The 24,857-nt window shown below is 39.1% G+C and overlaps 1 protein-coding gene across 5 annotated transcripts in view; it reads left to right on the top strand.

The window, feature by feature from the left end:
* Window positions 1-21,173, top strand: part of dync2h1 (dynein cytoplasmic 2 heavy chain 1) — a 119,678-nt gene extending 98,505 nt beyond the window's left edge. For all 5 annotated transcript variants that reach the window (XM_085183854.1, XM_085183855.1, XM_085183856.1 and 2 more), the window contains 8 exons: window positions 3,184-3,300; window positions 5,402-5,509; window positions 5,954-6,055; window positions 11,866-11,955; window positions 17,333-17,442; window positions 17,545-17,626; window positions 18,742-18,858; window positions 20,515-21,173. In XM_085183854.1, the coding sequence (XP_085039980.1) occupies window positions 3,184-3,300; window positions 5,402-5,509; window positions 5,954-6,055; window positions 11,866-11,955; window positions 17,333-17,442; window positions 17,545-17,626; window positions 18,742-18,858; window positions 20,515-20,676 (888 nt within the window). In that variant the 3' untranslated portion in view covers window positions 20,677-21,173. The remainder of the gene's footprint in view (window positions 1-3,183; window positions 3,301-5,401; window positions 5,510-5,953; window positions 6,056-11,865; window positions 11,956-17,332; window positions 17,443-17,544; window positions 17,627-18,741; window positions 18,859-20,514) is intronic.
* The last annotated feature ends 3,684 nt before the right edge of the window (window positions 21,174-24,857 follow it).

The following is a 24,857-nucleotide window of genomic DNA, read 5'->3' as shown; positions in this document are numbered from 1 at the left end:
TGTGTGTGTGTGTGGGGGGGAGATGAAAATCTTAAAAGACAGAAGCAGGATATAGATTGAAGATTGCATGGCTGCATTGTAATATATGAATCTGTGTGTAGTGTTTGGATAGGACCTGTCTTTGGTGTTTACTTTACACATTCAGGTAATTATTTTTTCAGGCTGAGACTTATTGATTTTTATTCTTTTACAGATTTTCTGTGAAGCAGAAAAATATGTTTTGATTTGATTCTGCCACTTGTGATATTGTGCAAATGTCGAAATGGTAGAAAGGTTGACCTATAATACATGTGAAGGAAGCTGCATAAGAGCCAGTTGTCTTTGAGGAACTGGCCTGGACTTTGGCCAGATGCTACAAAATCTATAAGAGGAAGCAAAATCCAAGATCTTTTTAACCCTAAAGGAAAGAGTATAAATAGTATAAATGTGCCACACACAACACAATTAAACCTTGCTTTTTTCATGCACTAGAGAAAGAGTTTTCTTTTTTTTTACAATAGCATGTTTGTTATCATTGTCGTTTGTGCAGAAAATAACATGTATATGTGTTTCCATTGTTTTCCATTCAAGCCTGGTATCGTTGTTGAGAATTCATTTTTGAAAATAAAGATGCTTTAGTGTAAATTGGATGAGTAACCAAAACATGAGCACATATAAGGGTTCGTTTATTTTAAAGAACCAAATCATTGTTTTCGTAAGAAACATGCTGATAGAACCAAAGCAAGAATGAAATGAAAATGTAATACGTGACATTGCGATGACATTACAATGAGCTCATTTTGCTGCGTTTTTCTGTTTGTACAAGGTGTGATCTTTTTAAAGTCTTGCTCATCTCACATTCAAGATCATCTTCTGGGATATATCCAGAGAGCTTTCAGCTATTTTTAGATTGCTCCTGCCACTTCCTGTTTTATGCCCTATGTGATTTTACCACTGGCCTCAAACTTAGAGCTAGCATCATCTTCTTGTTAAAACTGACCCAAATTTCATGTGAAGGATTGTCACTGACTGTGACCAAGCGGTTTTCTGTTGAAGATTTTGCAGTTTCCAAGCTCAAAGGCAGCATTCAGTTGACCCCCAGGATGTCAGTGTAAAGATCTACTGTATCATCCTGAGGAGTCTGAAGGAGAACATTCAGATGATCTTATCTTGTGCCCCTTACAGTCCACTGAAAATACTGAAGATTTTAGGTCAGTGTCTGAGATGATGACCTTCAATGTGAGATTGGCCACATTTACATCAGGTAGAGTCTCAGTCACACAGGTCTGGAGATGGTCAGCATTGCATTAGGGACAAATGTCTATTCCCTGACCAGTTGGCAACTGGTTGCTGGCTGTCACTAGGAGAGATTTGCTGCACCAAAGATCTCCTCATAATTGCTTTGATCGATAGCGTAATTCTGTGGTCGCTGGTGGTTTGCATTGAAGATCTCTACTGATACAGATACTGATTTCTCAGAAGATTTTTACACTTTGCATATCTTGTGATTTTAAGTGATTCCACACTGTCGGAGTTTACAAGCAAAAGATCCATTCATTCCAGGAGATGACCCAAATCCTTCTGGACTTGGATGAGTAAGGACATCCAACATTTAAGAGAAAAAAAAACAACTGTCAAATCAAACATGTGGAACTTCCCACTGTGGCAAAATCTTGTGAATAAGTGAACAGCTGAAAGTAGCTGCTGCTTCTTTTTTTGTGTCTTCTGATTGTAATTATCCTCAGTTCAACCACACGCAACCTTTACAGATTGTAAGGACAATCCCCATGTGGGTTTTAATACAATTAAATTCACTCATAGTGTGGTCTGCTGATCACTGGAACCACCAACCTAGTTTAATTCATACGACTCCCACAAGACCACTTATGTGAGTCTGTTACTGTGTCTCTTTCTCTACCTATCTCCCCCATATGTCATTGTCTCCCATCCTGGTGTCATTTGTCACTGTCACTTTCATCTTCTCTCTTTTTCTCTCCCTTTTCCCCAAAATGTGTCCCTTCTTTACTCTCACTGTATTTGAGTTCTGCTGTTAACCACATACACTGAAGAGGTCCTGGGGAAAAGTCTGCAGATTTCGTGGAAACCATTAAATATAAATGTCTAATCTTACCAATTACCTGACACAGGTTTGAAATGTCTTTACAAAAGGCTTGAGGTATGATTTCCTGCATTCATAGTTTTTACATAGACATAGACAATGTCAAAGATAAGCACTTTGGATAAAACTAGCATGTGAAAATGTATCATTGTGCCATTACAACTACAATACTACAATACAGAAAAAAAAGACATTAAATGCAGAGAGATTTTTTTCTCCAAATCTTGCATATACACATAGAAGCTCTCTCATATACTGCTTCTGTTCATTTCTGATTATATATTTAGATATAATGACATCTGTGCCTTCTGTGGCATCTGTGATTTTCACTCTGTTATGCTCAATTTATCAATCAGCTTGACTTATTAACAACCCTAAACTAGAATACTGTTATACTGAAATAATGTGAAAAACTGAGTAAATTGACTGCATACAATAAAGTTGTATAATGTCCAGTAACTTTTTATCCCCAGACAATTATGGCAGAAATTTCAGCTCATTAAAATCTTGGTTATCTTAATATATTTAAATTACTATTTGAATCACCTTATATTTGATATCAACCTCCTTCATATTGCTGTCAATTCAATTTTAGATTAGGATTTTTTTAATCCTACCTTCATCTCCCTCTTTGATGTACTCAAACAGACATGGGGCAAATGCCGTTTCCCTCCTGAGCAGAGAAGATAAAACAAATGTTAGTAAAGAGTTCTCCTGGACCAAATGAAAGTCATTTATCAGACAAGCTGCTTTACTTGTAACGCAGACATAAGTGGAAACTTGCACTATCACAAAACACACACACACACACACTGAGTCTAGATAAAAGTACTGTCCAAGATTATAATCCTGTAGCTAAGCTTGGCTGATTAGGTATGTAAGGAGGCGTGTTTATGGTTCTCTTTTCTTCTTCTTTTTTTCAACATTACAGGGCCTGAAACAGTGTTTTGGGATTTACATATGGGAGTCAAAATTCATGTGCCTACTTCAAATTATATGAGTGGTGTTTTAAAAAAATAGGCCGTTTATTCTTACAGGAGCACATGCAGCATACCACTGACTATTTGTGTTTTAATTGTTTACAGGTAATTTCTCAACTGCGCATCCTGAGTCGCTCAGTCGCAACAGGTTCAAAGTTTGACAGGGAGCTCTGGTCAAATGGACTGTCACCTATCCTGAACTTATGGAAGAAACTCAACCAGGTTAGCTGTCTTTACCATTTCATATTGACTTTTTATTGACCCATTACTTTTTGTTGCCCTTTTCCTGCAAACCAAATTGGAAAGCTGCATCTGTAGCTTTAAATAAAAAAGGAAAACTTCTGAATGATCAAAAATTGGAGAAACACACAGTCCAGTTGGCAACAAAAAAGAACAATACGTAGATATACAGGAAGCAAATGGAGAAGGGGAGAGGCAAGGCTATATGCACAGACAGGGCAGACTGTTCAAATTTGAATACAATCAAACACAGGTCAACATGAGGGTCACAGCAGAGGGAAAGACCCAAAAGCAGGAAGTAAAGCCACGGTGAGACAACTAACCTTCCAAGTAAAACAGCATTACCACAAAGACGATTAAAATAACTGAAGCATGAAGACTAACATTAAACATGAAGACAGGGGACAGGGAATACAGAAGGCAGGGGGGTAATGGAAAAACTAGGAACACAAAGGGACTTAACAAAACCAACAGACAACAAGGTTCGTGACACCTAATTAAAAGTTGTGGGAAGTAATCGGATATTACTAGTGCAGTCAAAGGCTGTCACACACAGTGTGTTAGCCCCTGGCTTGCTTGGCCAAGAAGTACTGCTGTGTGCAGTTGCTTGAAGACTGGCACGTTTTCAAATTAAAAGGACATCTGCCTCCACCTTTAACAATTTAGTCACCATGTATCAATCTCGTCTCTCTGCCTCTCATGCTGTCAAGCACACATGCTTACTGTCTCCTTCTCTCTCATTTACACTTATGTCTCCTCTCTTTCTGTCTCTCTTCTTGCTCTTTCAGTCTCTTGTAGATGGAGTTGTTTTGTACTTACTGAAAGGAAAATGGTTAACTGTGTTAATTGTTGCCATTGTGTCACCAGCAAGCTTTCCATAGATCACAATCAACCTCTGGCTGCTTTCAATTAACTATCCCTTTGTCATCAGCCAACCTTGTTGTTTGACCCTCAGTGGATCTGAACTTCCCAGTGTGCCATTTAAATGCACGTACTTGCACGTGTGCATTGGTTGTGTGTGCAAACGTTTATGGTTTGTGGAAAATGTGTGAGGTGTGTGTGTGTGTGTGGAAATGTACAAACACATTTATTTTTGGCAAATCATTATGTAGTCTGGAAAGACATGGGCAGAGCATGATACAGCAGAGACTGTTTATTTGGCTTTTTAGTTACATTTTTAAATGGAAACAATAGCTGAGCTCTAGTCAATCTGAATCCCATCCAACCAGCTTTTTTCTTCATTGTCTGTCTTCATCCCTTGGTCCTGCTATCCTTCTCTTCCTCTCTTTTTTTGCCTCTTTCTCTAACTGAGTTGTTGCAAGGAAAGCAAAATAGAATCCAGGTATAGAGTGTGATGGTTCTAATAGATTACAACAAAATCCAAGCATTTCTATTTTTTATTTGTATATTTTTTGTAACCTATTTGTATACTGTATGGTATACTTTGTATACAGAACACAAAGTGTTTATCTAATGTAAACAAGTGCTCAACCTCCACCCCTGTGTTTGCACTGTGTGGAGCAAGAAAAAAAAATTCTGTTTAGTAATATGATGTTACTGTAGGAATTTAGTATATGCATATATACATAGATCCATATGGAAATCCATAGATAATATTTTACCATTGTACTGTATAAGGGGGGGAAAAGATAGCATGCTAATGTAGCAGGAGTTCCTAAAGTGAACATACATCTTACTCTGAGTATTATGTAGACAATACTTGTTGCAAATGAAATGAGAAGTCAACATTAAGTGACATACACTGAACTAGAACACATTAAAAGCCCCTCAGAAAGTCTTATGAACTCTACTGGGTGGAACCATCACCTCATTCTGTTTCGATGATTGTGGTACAGAGCACTGTCATTTCACGTCAGTGCAATTTGTAAACAGTTAACTACAGATGAGAGCATTGTAATCTTGAAAGAGAGCACTCGTCAGAAAGAAATATTTTTTCATAGGATGAAGGTGATCACATTGAACAACTTCACATTGATGTACAGTGATCATTTCTGTATTGGAACAAGTAGACTCAAATAGCTATAGCTCTCTCATAGTTTCTCTCATGTCTCTCATCTATCAGGGCTCTACACTAATCCACCAGAAGGTGGACCCACCTACAGAGAGTCAGAAATCACCAGTCCTTTCATTCATTTCTCTGGAACAGTTCAATGCCATCCGCTTGGTCCAGGTGGGTAAAAGCATTAGAAATGGTAGCTACTTTTTTTTTTTTTCTTTTGGGGGGGGGGGGGGGGGGGGTGTTAGGTAGTGGTACTCACCGTGTGTGAATTCAACATGGAGTAAAAGACTGACACTTGTATGTAAATAAAGCTTGCTTTGTTTATTCTGAAAAAACTGATTAAGATTAAAAGCCATGAAGATGCATAAGCTAATTTCCCTTCATTGATATGTTACTTATCTCATGGAATAGTTTTATTCATTTCTAGACACTCACAGTTATTTGTTTGTTTGCGTCATTATGAAACATACAGTTGTGGTCAGGATCATGTGAATGAATGTCATGGTAATTTGGGGCTTGAGTGTACAGCATATACCTTTAATGACTTTGATGACTTTAATGATTTTATTTTTTTGCACAGTATGTACTGTATGTAAACTGTAAGTGTCATCACAGAGTATACACCAGTCCCTGGCCGCACTGAGCAAGGTCATCCGAGGGACTCAACTGTTAACTCCAGAAGTCCAGAAACTGGCCACTGCCCTGCTAAATCAAGAGGTAAGACAGGCAAAAGACAGAGAAACTCAGCCCTAACACTCTATGTGCTATTTTATGCTTTTGAGTACATGTGTTATCTAGAGTTTTTTAATGTTTCTCATGATGATTTATTGAATGGGGCTTAGTGCAATAAATGTGGAATACAACTGAAAATAAAATGGAAGGCCTTACCCTGATATTATTACAAATGCACACAGAGTCCCAATTGCTGTATGCAATGCATCTTTTAACTCACATTTAACTTAAATCTTTCTACAATGCTGCTGTAGGTTTCTAGCGCTTACCATAAAATACACAGTTAGCTCTGTCTTCAGTGACAGTGACAATGTAAAGTAAAGCTTTCTTTTTACCATATTGTTTTAGAGGGGGACTGCAATTCTTTTTATTCTGTGGTGAAATGAAGGCCACAGGGACAGGCCCATACACAGTATACAGAGCTGACATGTAGACATGTAGCAAACACAATATGTATCCTTGTATGTCCTCAGGCTGAGTTGGGGACAAAGGGGATATTATGAGGTAGAGAAGAAGAGACACAGCCAACCTTTCACTCCTTCTGTGTGTAATCTCCAGAGAGAAGCCTTGGGCATAATTCCTGTTTCACTGCTTGCCTTCTCTCTCTTTTTGTATTAATCAGCAGGTTTTTTTAGTCTTATCCCCGTTGCCCTCTCGACCAGCTCCAGTCTTTATCTGTCACATTTTCCAATCTTTGATTTCCTTACATTTTCTCTATCTTGCTAGCTTTTTCTTTTAATATGCAGTTATGGTAAAAGTAAAGTGCACCCTCTGTCTATTCTAAGGTTTTTATATTATCAGGACATAATAAAAGATCATGTGGTTCTTACCAGGAAAATTAGGAAAATGCAACTTCAGATAAACAACAGCTCGCAACATATTTCATTGTGTCATTGCTTGTTTAACAAAAATTATGCCAAAAATTAGAAATGGTGTGTGTAAGACAAGGAACACCCGGTGATCCAGTAGCCCAAAGAACCACTTTTAGCTGCATTAGTAACTTTTTCTGTATGACGTTATCAGTATTTCACATCATTGTGGAGGAATTTTGGCACATGCTTCTTTATGATGTTGCTTCAGTTCATTGACATTTGCGGGGATTTACGTGTTTCTTTCCTGTTGTGGTTTGGAGTTTGACTGGGACTGCTGCTGTTTGCTGCTGCGGTTGGGATCACTGACTCAGGACTCAATTTGGCCAAGCTTAAGCTGTCAGACAGACGGCATCATATTTGACTTGTATACAAAGGATTTGACTGTCAACTCAATGACTTCAATATGCACAGGTTCTGTGACTTCAGAACAAGCGAAAATTATCACCCTTCTGTGACCATTCTTGACAGTTAGTGTTTGTGCCGATATATTGTGTATGATTTTCTCCAAACAAAATTATGGCCAAACATCTCCACTTTGGTCTCATCTATTCAAAGAACTACATATAATATTCTGAAACCTATAGAATCTATGATCCAACCCTTTTGCAGTTTCCCTGAGCATTGCACGGTGTGATTTTTGGGGGAAGTTGCTGAGATGTTCACTGATGGGAAGATTGGCAGCAATTTTGAATGTTTTCCACTTGTGAATAATCTTTATCAATAGATAGACTTTAAATTCTTTTGAATTGCCTTAGAACTCTTCCTAGATTGATGGGCAACAACAAACACTTCTTTTAACATGCTCCAGACCAGCAAACTACCAGAACCTTTGCTTTTATAGAGGTGTTCGTACTTGCTGATGACCACTCTGCATTGGTTTATCACCACCTTGCTGGTACTTACCCTCTTAATTGCTATTGAAACAAGAAGGGTCTACTTCGTTTTCCACACGTCTTATACATTTTGGGTAGTTTGTTTGTTTTAATAAATGTCACTGTGTAATGTGTAATCCTTTGTAGTTCATCTCAGGTTATGTGTACCTTATTATAAGACCTACTAAAGACTGGACTTTTTATCATGTTCTGATATTTAAAATCTATTCCGAATTTCCAAATAATAAAATATGTTAGTGGTTTAAAAATATATGTAATTACAATTAAGTCAGTTATCAATGGGAACTGTACATATAATGTATAAAACAAAACAAAGCCATTTGTTTTATAATTTATAATTATATCTGTAATACATCTAATTTATATCTCAATTATAATTCTGTATCACAAAAACCCCCAAAACACTGTCCATCAGCTTTTAGCACACTATGGTCTAAATAAAAACTTTATTTTTTTTTTTTTTAAAAAGTCTGATTTCCACTTTTAAGTGTTTAACCTTTAACATTATGTACATTGTTTTCCTAAAAGAACATACCTTGTTGTCCATTTTAACTGACCTATGTAACTCCTCAGTGCTGTATATGAAATAGATGCAGTCACAGTTTTTATACAAGTTTTATAAGAGTTCTGTTCAGCCTATTCTGAGCTTTTTCCTTTATGGTCTGTCTAAAGATTTTCTCTCTGTAATATGCATAATCAAGATACTGTGTTTTACTTGTTTGATAAAGACAGAATGCATTTTGTTAGCTGTATAGATCAGGAGAATTTTTTCAATGTCATATCTTTTTATCATAGCTTTTTTTCTTTTTTTATATTAAAAAAAGATCATTAATTTTGACCCGCAATATTGTTTGAAGCTCTCTGATGTGTAGCTTCTCCCAGAGAGGGAGCATTTCTTGACAACTAAATCAGAGTTTTGCCAAAAAAGATATTGCCTAGAGTATAAAAAGGTTGTTGAACCATAGAAAAAGCAGCAGCTGTTATGTTTCCTGCTGCACATTTTGCAGAAACACAAAATTCTCGGCATACATCGAATTTACTGGCAGCTAAATTTTTAACAAACACCTGATGACTTCTGTGACCCTAGCTGTCAGTATTTTTACATCACTGACAAGAAGCCCCTGAGTGAATTGGCCTAAATGCGATTCTCCCTGCAATGCTACAGTACATGACTATAATATTTGGTTCTAACATTATTTTAAACCTCAGTAATTTAAAGAAACTTTATCACTGTCCAAGCAGTAAGTAATTACGTATGTACAGCTTCAGTTATTTATGACTATATAAAGTCAAGGTTTCCAGGGGGGCAAACTAAACAGACAATGATATTCTTCCCTCACACCTAAAGTTCGAGGCAGTTGGCTGTCCTCCATGAGCCTGACTGAGGAGTTTTTCTGTCTCACTGTGGCCAGGTTTGGTGCTGAGAAAATCACTGTGTTTTGTGTTTTTTTTTCTTTTCTTTTTGTTAAAGTTCTTATGTTGCGACTGGGCACTACTACTACTACAAATGTCACTGAAAATTGAACCAAACAGAAGCATTTTTGCACAAGCAGAAAATTAAAATATGAGATAGCACTGGTAAAATAAAAGCGTGTGCTTCTTAAGGTAAGGCCTTGAATTTGTATTACACATTAATTTTTTTAATATTACTGGAAAAAAATCGTAATTACATACAACAGATACAGTTAAGTGAGCATTTAGTGTCTTTTATAACAAAACAGAATATGAATTAGATTGGAGTCTTTACAGGAAATACTGTTGCATACAATGAGCAGATCACATGGATTAATGCCCGACTGTTACTAATTAACCCCATTTAAATCAGAGAAGGTTAGAATGAGCTGATGATGCGATTTATGCATTTGAAAAATGCTCCATTTATGGTTCTGATAATGTAAAAGTGTAGCAGGCACAGTTCTGAGGGGATCAGCTCTGCTGCCCTTTCTCTCAGCTGTGCAGTAAAAAATAATTACATGATTGGAAAGAACCCAAACTACCTACTTTCCGATGGGGGGCTTGGGTTGTATGAGAGTCATAAGCAGTGCTGCAAGACAGAAAAAGTGTTACCACTACCTTCATTTGATAGAAAGAGCATGATTATCAGGACATGGTGACCGATGAGGAAATGGCTTTTTGATTAAAGGTGAAGTAATCTCTGGTATCAGTTATATTTTCAGTACCACTTGTAGTAATTTGCAGGTCAATACTAATCATCATCATAGTAGCTTGGGTTTGTAACCAAAAAGTAGTTATTCAACATATTATCAACACATACATTGATCAGGCACAACGTTAAGACCACTTACAGGTGACGTGATTAAGACAGATTTTCTCTTCATTAGCTCTGTTAGTGGGCGGGATATATCAGTCAGGGTGCTTATGCTGACCCATATCCACTGCTGAAAGCACCAGCAATGGCACATAAGTATCAGAACTAGACCATGGAGAAACGGAAGAATTTGGCCTGGTCTGATGCATATCATGTGCATGACCCAGGTGTGTGTTCATTGCTCGCTTGGGGAACACCTGGCACCAGGATGCAGAAAAAAGGAAAGCCAGCAGAGGCAGTTTGCTGCTTTGGGCAATGTTCTGGTAGGAAACCTTGGCTCCTGCCACCTACCTAAGCATTGTTGCAGACCTTGTACACACTTTCATTAACATATCAGGTAATCCCTGACGGCTGTGGCCTCTTTCAGCAGGATAATGTGGCATGCCACAAAGCAAAAATGGATCAGGAATGGTTTGAAGAGCACAGCAACAACAAGTATGAGGTGCAGACTTGGCCTCTAAATTCCCCAGATTTCAATCAATTGAGCATCCAGGATTCAATTGAGTAAAAGGGGTGCCAATACAATATTAGGTAGGTGGTTATGATGTTATGTCTGATCGGTGTATATTGATTGCGCTCCTGTATACATTTGGTTTGTGTCTCTGTTTTCTGCCACCCTTATCTTGTTAAAAAATAATAATTAAAACAGCATTTTACACTTATTTGTACCCTACAAATGGCAGTGACTTAACTTAAACCAGCATGTTTTTCCTCCTGAGACACTTCAGTGCAACACACGAACATACATACACACACCCATCCCCGCAGCAGGAGAGTGAGTGAATGGTTGACTTGCAGCTGAGAGACATGCAAAGTCTCTTTTATTTCCATTATGGCTTTCATGCCTAAATACCACCAAATTCTCAATTCTCAGCCTCCTGCTGTGCATGTTTGTGCATGTGTGTGTGAGTCAAATCTTTGATCTCTGTTTAACGGTAACATACACGGCCTAACGTGTTCAGGAGTTAACATTCTTCTCCTGAGGAAAGCTTTCCTTTCCCAACCCTGCAAACATTTTACATTTGTCTGTGACTTCCAAATTAAGACATTACAGATATTGCTGCACAGACAAGACTGTCTGTGGATCTGCAACAGTTACTTATGTCAGGAGACAGACAGACAGACAGTACTGTTTATGTACACAAGAGTATTTTTCAATTGTGAAGTTTGAGTTAGCATTGTAACAAGTCACAAATATATTCAGTATTTTTACAATATACAAAATAGTGCCTGAGATTTATCTCAGTATCACCCAGCTTTAACTTTTTTGCATGTCATGACAGAAATTGAGGAGGACATGTCACCAGTGACAACACAGAAACTTAAATATAGATTGCATTTTAGCTGGACCACAGTGAGGATGTAGCTGGGCGCAGCGTGCCCTTCAGTGACTTACACATATTGTTAAATTTGTATTTTGAATCATGTCAAGGCTTCTCGACAGGGGCTGATGTTGCTGCAGTCCTCCTGCAGATTAACTGTGGCTTGGCTGCCAGCATGGTTAGGAGAAGGAAATAGAGGCAGGTTCACATAGTGGCAGAGTAAACCTGCAGAGTACTCCTACAGAGGTTTTTTTTTTTTTTTTTTTTTTTTAAAACATGGTTTACATCACTCTTTTGCTTATACTCATTTTTGTGATTTTTGCTTTTATTATTGCTTGCATTGACCTTTATTCTCTGTGCTTGTTTCCTCTTGTCTCAGTGTCCTTTAACATGGCAGAATAAATGGGAGGGACCAGAGGAGCCAATGCAGTACCTCAGAGCTGTAGTAACACGGGCCCTCGCCATACAGGTAACACGTGATGGATGGTATAGCAAAAAGACATAATCTGCTGTCTTTCTTTAGGAACCTGCTTTTCACCACAGTCACAAAAAGAATATTTATAAAAAGTAGACAAACATCTATTAACATGCTATGCAATACATGACAAATATAGTGCATTCTTCATGCGTGGGTTCTCTCCAGATACTCTGGTTTCCTCCCACAGTCCAAAGACATGGAGTTAGTATAATTGAAAACCCTAAATTGCCCCGTGTGAATGTGAGTGCAAATAGTTGTGTGTGTCTATATGTTAGCCCTGTGACAGACTGACGACCTGTACTGGGTGTACCCTGCCTCTCGCCCTAAGACAGCTGGGATAGCCTCCAGCACCCCCACAACCCTGAAAAGGATAAAAGGAAGAGAATGGATGGATGGAAAAGTGCAAATGTTTTGAGGCTTAATGCCACAATGGGAAATGGGTGCCAAAATATATGGAAAATCAGTACATAAGGCAAAAAAAAAAAGAGTTTGCACAAAGCTCAGTATTTGTTATGGCCACCTTTATCCTGTAACACAGCCTGAACACCTTTAGGCAGGCTTTCTTGTAATTTCTTTAAGTAGTCTTCTGGAATAGGTCTCCAGGCTTCTTGAAGGACATTCAAAGCTCTTCTTTGGATGTTGGCTTCCTTTTGTTCTCTTCTCTATAAAGATTATTCCACACTGCTTCAATAATGTTGAAGTCTGTATTCTGGAAATGCCAGTCCATGACTGATAGTGTTCTACTATGTGTTTCTACTCTCCAGGTATGTTTTTACTACACTGGCAGTGTGCAGTAATTTAGCATACCTCAGCATTTTCTCCCTGTTTCCCTTCCTCAAGAATGGCTCCTTGATAGCTACCCTTCCACAGAGAGCAATTCTGATGAGGCTTCAGTAGATGGATCAACTGAAGGGTCAGATGAAATAGAGGACTGTGACAGTCCTGTACTCTACTTACCAGTTTGCTCAGGCTTTTTAACGAAACTCTATACACCGTTCCGAGATATGGCATGTTTTTGGCTAATTGTTCTTTTGGAATCACCTTGTTCGTGCAAATATGTGTTGTCTTTTCCACTTTTGTAAATAATGTGTTGGTTCATTGCACAGGTTTATCTCTTAAAGTTAGGTGTAATTTTCTACACATGAATGAATAATAGTTCAGTGTTTAAGTGGCTTGACAACCAAAAAGAAACCCAAACATTTCCCTGAAAATGGTCAGGCACAAGGACTGGAGTGAAACTGAGCGTAAAAGCAGCCAATGTCCAAAGAAAAACACTGAAAAACCTTCAAAAAAATGTGAAGAACTATTGCTTGAGATCACTTTGAAAAATTAAAAGAAATTGTGGCTCCATAGAAGCAAAAGAAAAAGTCTTTGCACCATAGCGTGTAACAGTTGTTATCATTTAGTTTTAATTATTTCTTCAAGGGCTGAAATTCACAAGAGCCCACTATTATAAGAGCACCTTTGTCCTCAACAAAACATGGTATTTTCTGATGGCCTAAGTTAAAAATTGAGATGGCCTTGAGAATCCTCTGTAGTGCTGCTCTCAACGGAAGGAGACTTAAGAAGTATAAGAGTTTTCTAATCAGCCTTTGAGGGATCCATTTAAATTCATCATGCATTTATCCTACCCAGAGCTTTGTCATTCAGCAGTGATGAATATTAACAGATTTCTTTTTTAAAAAATTAAATTCCAAAGGATTTAAAGAGAACCTCGCATTTCAGAGATCATAAAATATGAAGTGGAATTCCACTTTTTATAAACGGATCTCAAAACAACAAGAGGCCTTTAAGCTGAATTTGCGGTATTTTACGTTATGACATACAGGGTGGTCTAGGCAATGTTTATTAAAATGCTGCCAGAAAATTTCTTGTTGTTTTCAATAGGGGTACATAAATAAAAGGCGATTATTCTATAAAAGCAGGAGGTTCTGGGAAGTGTCAGCCTTAGGTTGGTGCCAGGAAATAAGGGTTCTGGCGGAAATTCCTCTCTATCTCCGCTCAACTGTGTCTGACTGTACTTCAATATGTTCTGGCAGACTAGAATGCACACATACACCCTCACGTTCAGAAATTATTTCTGTGTGGATGCATTTCATTATCTGCGTGGGCGAGCCTCCCTGCCTCTGTCTGTCTGCTGGCCTGCCTGTCTACCCATCTGTTTGCGTGTATGTCTGCCTGATACTCGATTTTTGTTTTTTCTCTTTTTTTTGCCCTGTCTGCCTCCCTGTCTACCTGCACTCCATCTGTCTTAGTATGTGTCTGTCTAGAGGCTGCGCTGTCCTTAACTGTCTGTTTCTGCCCATCAGCACTGAGTGATATCGCTGTTTGCAACATGTCTGTATTCTATTAGCTAATCAGCGCTATAAAGGCGGACTCTTCCAGAGCTGCAGCTGTGTGGAGCTGCTGAAGAATAAAAAGCCAACAGCACAGCAGTGCACCCAGACGAACAGGACGACCTTGACAGCACTCAAATGCTTGCACACATACAGTATATACGCACAAATAGCATGAGCAACATCAGCACAACTCGGTTCGCTTTATTATTAATGCCCCCAAATCTTTCTTGGTGCATGCCTCGCTTTGATTATGTGTGCCCACATGCGCCCGGTTGCAAGTGTGTACTTGTGTGTATGTGAAGCTAGGATTTATGCACATTTCTTCTTGACATAAAGCTCATCTCAGTTTATCTCTAAAGCCAGTGCAGACTGATTCTGTGGTAAAAGTGAATCTATTAATAAAAGAGATTGGATCTCTATTGGAGAGATAAAATGTTTGCTCATTCTGCCTCCATTTGTCAGCATTTTTCTTCAGTTGACATTAAATCTTAGAGCTGAAGCCAATCAGGCTTAAATAATCGTTTGTATTTATAAAGTTTTAAAGCACAGTTGTGCTCTGCAGCATTTACCAGTAATAAAGTAAAGTATTTTTGCTTGCCACACAATTTAATAATTTTATTTTATTTTTTATCCCTTTTTGTTGTGACACAATAGATGGCCGACATCTAATCAAAGCAGATGTTGCTGAATATAGCAGACTGCATCAACATATTGGACGGGGCTAACAAAGCTCCAAGTCCATCTGTGCAGAGTTACGCAAAGAATTATGTTTAACATCACTGTTTGTCTGGGTTAAGCATTTATTTTATTTTACTGTTTTTGCACAAAACCCAAGAATCTGGGAGTGTTTCCAGGATTATTTTTAAAGTTGGGGTGGCAAATCTTAATACTTGATTATAAATACAGTTAAGAAATTGCTGTAGAAAATATTCTGCATGGTTTTTGGTCTCATGCGCAGACCTTGTACAGATATAGTTTGGGAAAAGCAGCACTGCACGTTGTTTTGTATTTAATTACTCTCTTACAAAGTGCTGAAACACATACTCATTACTTAAAAGAGAAGGATAGAAATAGAAATGGCATTACATAGAAGTACCTCAATCAAGTACATTAAAACTGTACCTCAGAATAGTGCTTCAGTTAATGTACACCACTAACCCTGTCCACGCGCTCATAAAATGGCGTTGGGCTTTGTAAGGTTTGTGGGCGTGCGTCTGTATGTGTATTATGTTCCCATTAGTGCATAATTGGTGTTCCAGTTTTATCAGCTTGTTGATGCGGTGATAAAAAGGTGAGGCATTAAATGGTCTATTAGCCACATTAGGCTGTGCATTTTATTCTCTCCCTTTGTAACCCTTTGGGCTTCAATTTACAAATACACAATAACTGAGACAAAAATTACTCTGTCCAATTTAGGAACCATGTGTTTTTGGACTGTGACGTTACTTATTATTGTAGCTGTTCACCAAAATGTGGTCAAGTTACAGTTACATGATGAATATGAGTTTGAATCTCAACCTTTCACCTTTTATCTAAAGGTTTGAATAAAAATATTAGATGAAATGTTTTTCTGAACAGTTTGGTGTTTTTAGGGGTTCAACATGTAATTGGACAAATCAACATATTAATAAATACTTTGTAAAAATCCTTTTCTTTAAAATGATCCCCTGAAGTGTGGCACTCGTGGCCCTCCCCAAATAATGGTTTTCCTGCTGTGTGTGTGTGTTTTTGGCCATTACTGCTGCTCCATTCAGTTGTTGTTGATCGACTCAGACCAGGTGATTACCTCTGCAGAATATTCCGCTAATTTACTTTTCAAAACCTGATGGATTGCTTTTACAGTATGTTTTGGATCCATCTGTGCATTGCCATGAAAACAACTATTTGCCCCCTTCCTGATTTCTTCGTTTTCTTTCGTTTTGTTTATTTTTTTCATATTTGTCACATTCACCTGTTACAGATCATCACAACAAGCTTTAATATTAGAGAAAGATGACTCAAACAAATATAAAATGCAGTTTTTAAATAAATAAAGTCCTACGCTGTGTTAACGTGATGTGGTGTAGCTAAGCTGTTCAGGCCCATCTCTGTGCCTTTTTCTTTCATCAGTGAGCTCTGGGTTCCTTCTTTCTGTTTTTGAGGTTGGTGACTGGTTTGCATCATGGAATGAATATGCTTCTCTTTATGGTAGACCTGGATAATGATATGTCCCCTCCTGGAGACTGTCCTTCCACTCGGCTGAATGTTCTAAAGGGTTTTTTTCATAGGAAAGGACCCTGTGGTCATCTGGCACTGTTATCTTCAGTGGATGTCTAAACCTTTTTATGTTGCGGTGCTCACCGGTGTGTCCCAAATGCACTCAATTCTTGATCTGACCACTCCTAAAGTCCCTGCTACCTCTCTGTTGGATTTGTTTAGTGTATGTAGCCTGAGGACGGCCTGTTCCTCCTGCAGTGAGTGCTCCTTTGACAGCATATTTTGGATTAACCCAAACAGCTTCCACTCTTCAGCTTATATCCGGACCTCTGACCTACCTAATTCATGAAAAAATGTAGCCCACACTTGGCCATAAAACAGCTTTATAATTATGTATCCAATTACATCTGAGCCTCTGTTTATAAAGACACCTGCTGTGGTTCATGCACTTTTTGTTTGTTTGTTTTTTTTTTGTTCAATCCCTCCAATTAAAACTGTGCTACACTTTAACCCCATAGTCATAATTTAACTGAAACTAGAATAAGCTCTGGTACACACAAAAAAACCCCCCCAAAAGCACATGGATCTAACTGTATGTTTTATTTTATGAGAAGCTCGACACAAGCATGGAACGTAAACACGTTTTTTAGAATTCAAATCTGTGTCATATTTCCATGTGACATAAAACTGTGACACCTTTGTGTAACAGATTTTATGCCTGCATTATGTGTTAGCTTTGAGTCTTTATTTGTAATTTGCAAAGCATTTGGCTCATTAATCTTTGCATCTACACGTCTCTCTGTTTCTGTTTGTCTGTCTTTCTTTTCATACAGAGCTGGGTGGAACGTGCAAATAGACAGGCACTCCTGTCAGACATCCTAGATCTATCTGAGCTATTTCACTCTGATACCTTTCTTAATGCTTTGAGACAGGAAACTGCCAGGTAACACACACACACATACACACACTGGACACCTTCATAGGGGATTGAATAAGTATATATATCAATGTTAAAAATACGTATATTCAATTTGCTTTTTTTAAGGACCATGTCCTGTTCTATGGATAGTTTGGTGTTTGTTTCATCATGGAGGAGTCCAATTGCACAAGCAAAACTACAAGTAAAGGTAAAGCCAGTCATCTACTGCTCATGCATGCAAACATCAGATCCTCACCTCCATCTACAGAAGAATACAAGTGCTATAACCAATGTACACTGGCTGAGTGATAATTATTGGAGGAGAAAACAGCAAGAATAGATACAGATGCAGATAAGGAGGCAGGAGTTACACGACTGAAGAAAAAGGAGAAACTGGGGGTAAAAGAAAAGCAAAGAATTAGCCATTGTGCCAGAACTCAACTCTTTAAGAAGGGTATGTTACCCAGAATTATCTTGATCTTGGTACATGGGGATCACTCAGCTAACCCAAACTGCACTTTTGGAAATGTGCTCGGGCACAGCAAAGATCCCCCTGGTGTGAGTAAAGCCTTTATTAAGGACAAGGCCGCTGCTGACAGCAGCCAGCTCAGGTCTCTGGTGCGTTTTGGATATATTGTGTAATTCTAGTCCTTTCTGACCAAACAGAACTGTGCAGCACTCCTCTCAGCCATCAGTTATTCATTTTATGTTCTGATTTAAGGGTGATATGACTGTCTTTAATATAATACTTTGAGGCAATACTTCTATTACTCTCATGCCAATAAAAATTGGCACAGTTTGACATGCGCTTAGTTAAAATACACAAAGAGAGAAGGAAAGGGTGTTGGTGCTGACAAAGAGGCTGCAGCTGCAGGGAGGGAAGGGGAAAACACTCAGACGTCTGACAGAGAAAGTGAAAGGATATAATTGTTGTGAAGCAATGAGCTCTCTCTCTCTCTCTCTCTCTCACACACACACACACACACACACACACACACACACACAATATGTAAAAACATTTTCTGGATTTGTGTCTTGCTCTCACTCTCTGGGTTTTTCTTTCCCAGATTATGGTGATTTAGTACTTGTATGTGTGTGTCTGATTTGACGCCAGAGTTCCCTTTATTGTCTGTCCTACTGTGGAAAATCCCTGAGTCACTGGACTGACTTCACTTGATGTCTCTTTCATGTAGTATGTAGCATGCTAGTTAATCTGGGAAGGGCTCCCACCAGCGTTCAGCGTTTAAGTCACAGAGTAGCTGTTGTTCCATTTTCGCGTGTCTGTTTCTCTTGTTCATCTTATCATTTGCATTTTCTTTGTAGATTGGAGGTCTCCAGTTGGAGGGTTGCAGTTTTGATGGTGTCCATCTTTGTGAGAACCAGCATGATTCTCCCAGCGTGTCAGCTGTCCCAACGTGCTACATGGCCTGGGTTCCACAGGTATGCACGTGTTCTTAAAAGAGAGAACCACACTGTGCAGCACCTGACAGTAATCATCTTAAATGTTTTGTTCCAAAGCCCACAGCAATGTCGTCTTTCAAAACCCAAACATGCGCAGTTTAAGCTAATAAATTGTATAAAACAGAATTCTTTTTGTTTACATTTTAGGGTTTTGGCAGCAGTTGTTTGCAATTTTATTTGAAAAGTGACACAAATGACTAGATCATTTTTTAAACAGTTGCCAGGTGCTCTCATGTCAGTTGACTACTCGGTTAATGAAGTACTTGTTCTTTGACCTGGGATGTTGCGTTATGGTGGAAATATGAATTTTTATCAAAATTACACAAAGTCTGAAGGACGCTCTGGGGATTTGTGCAAATGTGAGTTTTTTGCTGTTTAGACTTCAGTCACACAGGTAGAGCCCAGCCAAATATCTGACTGTTACTGACATGTTATTTGCTAACATGTAACAGCTGATAAATACTCATTTAAAAAGTAATGAAGAGACGAGAGGATCGTCTTTCAACTGCGTTAGAACATTTTTCAGTGTTGATGTTGCATAGTTTGTCCAACAGAGGGCGCTATACAGCTTCAGTGTTGGCATTGAGACATGTTTATTTTTTAACTTGGATTGTTAATTATTTTAGTAACAATTCATAAATAACTACATGTGACAAATATTAACAGGGAAATTTGTGTTAGCTTTATGTGTCTAAAAGGAAAAAACATTTGACTGTTTGCCATATTTGTAAAAGACCGAATATCAGTATTGGTCTTAAAAATCTTCTGTCAGTCCCTAAAAATAATTAGTGGTCATTGTCGGTCTCTCTGGCTTTTTATTAGCACTATCCATGTGCATCATGTCTTTATGGTCAGTTTTTAAAACCCTTCCACGTAACTACAGCCCACAGACTCCATGAGTGCTCCAGAAAAGAATCGCTCTGACTAAAATTTCAGTGTGGACGTCAAGCTTAGGTTTAGGAATTATTCATAGCAAGTCATCCAACCATGCAGCAACATATTAATGTCTAACCTCATGTTGTGGATGGATTGTCTCAGGTCTTCTCTTGCTGAAGTTGGGTCTGTTTTTGGCGTCTACTTCTTACCATGTGATTGCATTTGTCTCTGCCTATCGGGGACCCGCACATGAACTTTTATTGAGGGGAAAAAAGTTAATCCTCATCCTCCATCTTTGCTGGGCTAAGAAATGGTGTCATGACGTCAGACTGAATGATGTCAGACTTAAGAGGTTGACTGGGCTCTACAAGCTGGTCTTGAGACCTTTCGGCTGGTTGGCGAGTAGTTGCTGTGAGATTGGTTGCAAAGAGGCTACACTGAAATGCGATTGCTTTGCGACTCTCTCTTTGCGACTGATTTAACCTAGAGGCAGCCAGCAAGTTCCAGCAACCACTCGCCTACTGGTCTAGGAATTCACATTTTCCCTAGCGACCAGAGTTTACCAGGTCTTCACTGACCAGTGACTGAAGTTTTATATGTTTTATCTAATCGGTTACATTGCAGTGGCAGAAAGTTGTCATTTATTTGTTATCACGTTTGTGAGATGTGTCCATTTTTAATCATTTAGCATGAAACTCTGTGACTATACAGTATTTGTGCATACTTACGCTCCTACACTAAATTTCTACTTCATCCTAGAACTCTGTTGCTGCCTGCACTGCAGCAGAGGAGAGTATCTGTCTGCCTCTCTATACCAGCTCTGAGAGGGTGAAGGTGGTCACGCACATCTCTCTGCCCTGTGGAGCAAACCCCAACCAGTGGATACAGTGTGGAGCTGCTCTTTTTCTCAAACAACAGTAAGAGGATGGGATCTGGTTGTGGCGAGACTCACAGAGAGAAAAGGGATTCTCTGTTCTCAGTATCTGACCGGATGGATTGTTAGCACTCTGATATGTCAGGGTAATTTTTCAGTGAAGCGCATTAGCTCATAGACCAAACCTTTTAAAACACATTTGCTTTATATCATATCATTTGTATAACAGAGTACAAGGGAAAGGACCAGAGTGTAGGAAAACAGGAAGAAAGAATAACTGATGCTTTCTCGGGTTGTGCTACGACACTAAAACGGAATAAAAAGCTAAAAGACAAACAGCGGTGATACTGTTAATAAACTATACATGCATTATTATTTGGATCCCAAGAAACACTACTACACTAAAACTGTCAGTAAGTCTTGCTGCTTCCAGTCTCACAAGAAAATTGTGTTTATTACATATTAAAAGATGTTTTTTGCATAGGCATTGTATTCCCTGCTGTACTTTTGGACGTATTTATTCAAAATAAAGGTAAAATAAAAACCATCTTTCCTGCTTTTAATAGAATAACATTGCTAAAGTACTAAAAGAGATGTGTGTGTTTGTGCATGGTGTTTCAGCATGGCGCTGACCCCTCCGTCACATACTATTAGTAGTCAGAACTGTTTGACAGTGAACTGTACAGATCTCAGTTCACTGTGTTCTGCCTCTCCCACAGCTCTGCTGAAAGGGGCTTTACAGACATGATGCACTTCAGTGTCAGTTCTCTTTCTGTAACGCAAATACACACACATGCACAAGTTAGTCCCTAACCTCTGTGTGATTGGTTCTGAGTTGAGGTTGAACGGAGTCAGTGAAGCTGTGATGGATGGCCGCTGAGCTGCAAGTGTGGGCGTGCGATTTGGAAGGTGTGTATGGGCGCTTGTGTATGAATCCAATCATAAGCATCAAGCTTGATTGATGGCTTAATTACAATTCCCCCCCCCCACCCCCACCACCACCACCACTCACTTTTTCAATTTTTCTCATGCCTTTGCGCAAATGTCTGTTAATGTGAGTGTATGAAAGTGTGATCACATCTGTGTGTGTGTGTGAGGAGACGGAGAGGAGAGTTGAAATTAGGGAGGAGCGGGTATTGTGTGTGAACTGCAGTGTGACAAAATGGGAGTGAAATGGAACAGCAGGTTTAAAAAAGAGAGAGGATTGGATTTCAGCGAAACATGGCCCTCTGGGTCAGAGAGGGAGAGCGAGCGAGAGACAGACAGAAGGATGGAGGCAGAGGAGGAGAGAGGGAGGTGATGATGCAGAGACGGGAAAGAGCGAGAAAAGGGCCGTAAAACTTGGGCAAGAAAATTGAAGAGAAACAGGAAAATGAGTGTGGCAAAGGTGACAGGGTTTGGGAGGACAGGTTAAAGGGAAAGATGGATGGAGGGAGTGAAGACAAGTAGTGAGTGAGTTATGGGGAATCAACAGGGGAGGGAGAGTGAAACACAGGGAGCTTATAGAAAGGTTTATACCTGCTACGGTACTGGACACTCTGCCAGTTTGTCCTGTATTTCCTTAACAGCATTAAGATCTTTAATGTTTTCATTAGATTGCACTGTAACAAGTCAAAATGGGAATCTAAAGGCTGATTATTTTCTCTCTGCTCAAAAATGAGACATTGTTGAAATTGGATTCAAAACAGTGAGCGCTGTTTCACAACTCTTCCTCACGTTTTGATGACTTCTAATCCTGTAGGCAGCGGTGGAAAATTAACATCAGCATTGCAGCAGAGGGGGGGAGAAAAAAAGGCTTTTGCCAAGGGCTTGTTTCCAAGGTAATGTGTTTACAGAGTTTTGTCTTTATCTCAAATTAGCATTCCAGGTTTGAGAAACTATTGTGATAAAACTCCTGCTGCGACGGTGTTCAGCAGCTGCCTTTGCAGGTTGTTTGTTTGGAGTTCTGATCACAAACCCACACGACATGAGTAATCCAGTGAAACGTCAGAGCAATGATGTAAACGCGGCACGCTGCAGATTCCTGCGATAGACAGATTTCTGATTTACCTCAGCAAAGCATTGTAATCCGTTTCTAAACCGCCACATTTAGTGCGCGCATAGCATTAAAAAAACTCCCACTTTTCAATAATAATAAAAAAATCTTGGCCTTTTCTTTGCCTTTGTCTTGACCCGCCCTCCATTCTTCCCGAGCTTCCTCCATGACGTCCACAAGTGTTTGGGGATTTTCTGTGTTGTTTAAGCAACTATTCAATAATGCTTATGTAAACCGTGCATATGTGAGACATAAACATTTTGTTTTCAGTCTGATAATGTCTCTAACACTTGTGGGGGGCTTTTTTGTCCAAATAAACATGAAGAAATAAAGAGGAATGAACAGGACCTTGTCATTTGTTTTCCTATACTGTAAAATATACAATCAGGCCTCCTCAGATTGGAGTCGGGTTTGGTCTACGTTTAGTCTTCCTTTGATGGCGTGTCGAATGGTATTTTAACTTTTGGCATTCAGCATGCTAACCAGGCCAACATGTGTTGGCTCGCCATAAAACAAGGTTGATAAAATATCTGCTTCCCAGATTTTAAAATGTTAGGAACACTCCCTTATTGGGCACTTGCCATATTTTAATAAGCAGTACAGGACTGGAACCTTCATGGGCTTCACAATTTGATTCAGAAGTCTCACTGCGCTGTTTTCCCAATAAACAACAACAACAGAAACGCTTCAGTGTGTCCAAACTCAACAGAGAGTTTTCTTCAGGGGTGGGAAGTGAGAGGAAGAAGCCAACACAGTCAAGCAGGATGGAAACATGCAGAAAATACACTGCAGGAGAGCAAAATGGAGGCGGTGTGGAGAGAGATGCGAACACTACTGGCAAGGAGGTAAGAGAGGAAAAATGGGATCTACCTGGCAGTGAGCAAGTTCGACTGACCCGAAGGCAACGACAGCTGAAAAATATTGTACGCTCTGCAGCTGTACATATAGTGTCTGTGTATCTTTATGCAATATTAAAGTTCCTGGTGATATGAAAAGACATCCCTTAATACTGTCATATTTAATGCTTTGTACTATTTTATCATAATGTCAGATCCACTGGTTTCAGACTGGGTCTGCCACACCCCTCATCACAAATACTGCCAGTTGTTACTTGTTAATTGTCCGTTATCTGTTCAATTCCAGTGTTACCGACTGAGGAGCCAAAGATAGTGGTTTTTGATTGATTATGTAGGATATTGAGTTTTTGTTATTAAATAGTGTGTCAGGTTGTATTTTATTATTTTGGCCCTGGAGAGCTTGATACTTCCTTTTTTATCCCTCAGCATAAACATGCCGACTGGGGTGTTGTCACCATGCCGGCGGGCGGGCAGACGGGGTGGACAGTCAAGTTTGTGGAAGTGGTAACTCGAGAACGAGGCGATTAGGATTTTGAAATTGATAGCATGGATTCATCTGCTAAACATCTTGGACCAGTTAGAATCTCACTGACCTCGACCTCAAGGCGAAGGTCAAAGGTCAAGTTTTCTTGAGCATCTGTTGGGTGTTCAGACCTGCCCTTCTGCAGACCTTTAATAGTTATCAAACCTATCTGACATTAACTGGTCAAGAAACAGCTTGTTGGTCCATTGTCCCATTCATTTTGAACTTCTAAAAAAGGGGGACTGTAGATTCAAATGTCTGTAATTCTTCAACAGTTCATGCAAAAAAAAAACAAAACCCCAAAGCAAACAATCTTCTAAAACCCTTTGAATTAAAGCGGAAAGTCTGCCCTTTAGTAACATATTGATTGTTTGATTTACAATCCACTATGGTGGTGTTACAGAGGCTAAACTACAAAGGTTGTGTCTTTGTCCCACATATTATGAAGAGCACTACTTACCTCATGCTAGCTTCCTCTTGTAATGGGCCTTTCCTTGTCACAGCGCTGCCATCCAAGATGAGAGTACAAGATATAATGTGACAATGTATTAGTGGTCAGCTGCTGCTTTAGCCAAGATGATCATTTCATTCCTCTCCTAATAACAACATAGGATCCCCAGAGCCCATTAAAATAATTGCAAGGGACCCACTGCGAAAAGGTTTAAGGCCTAAGTGATCTTAAATATATCTTATATATCCTATATATATGTGTAAAAGAAGCTCTGGCCTTGTGCCTTGAGAACAAATACAGTGTAATCATAGCAGGGGAAAAAAAGTTCAGTATTGTAGCTAATGTAATTTCCTTTGATAATG

The sequence above is a fragment of the Neolamprologus multifasciatus genome, chromosome 14 (genome assembly GCF_963576455.1).
Source record: "Neolamprologus multifasciatus chromosome 14, fNeoMul1.2, whole genome shotgun sequence".
In the NCBI taxonomy this organism is placed as follows: domain Eukaryota; kingdom Metazoa; phylum Chordata; class Actinopteri; order Cichliformes; family Cichlidae; genus Neolamprologus; species Neolamprologus multifasciatus.
This window is presented reverse-complemented; position numbering and strand designations above follow the sequence as displayed.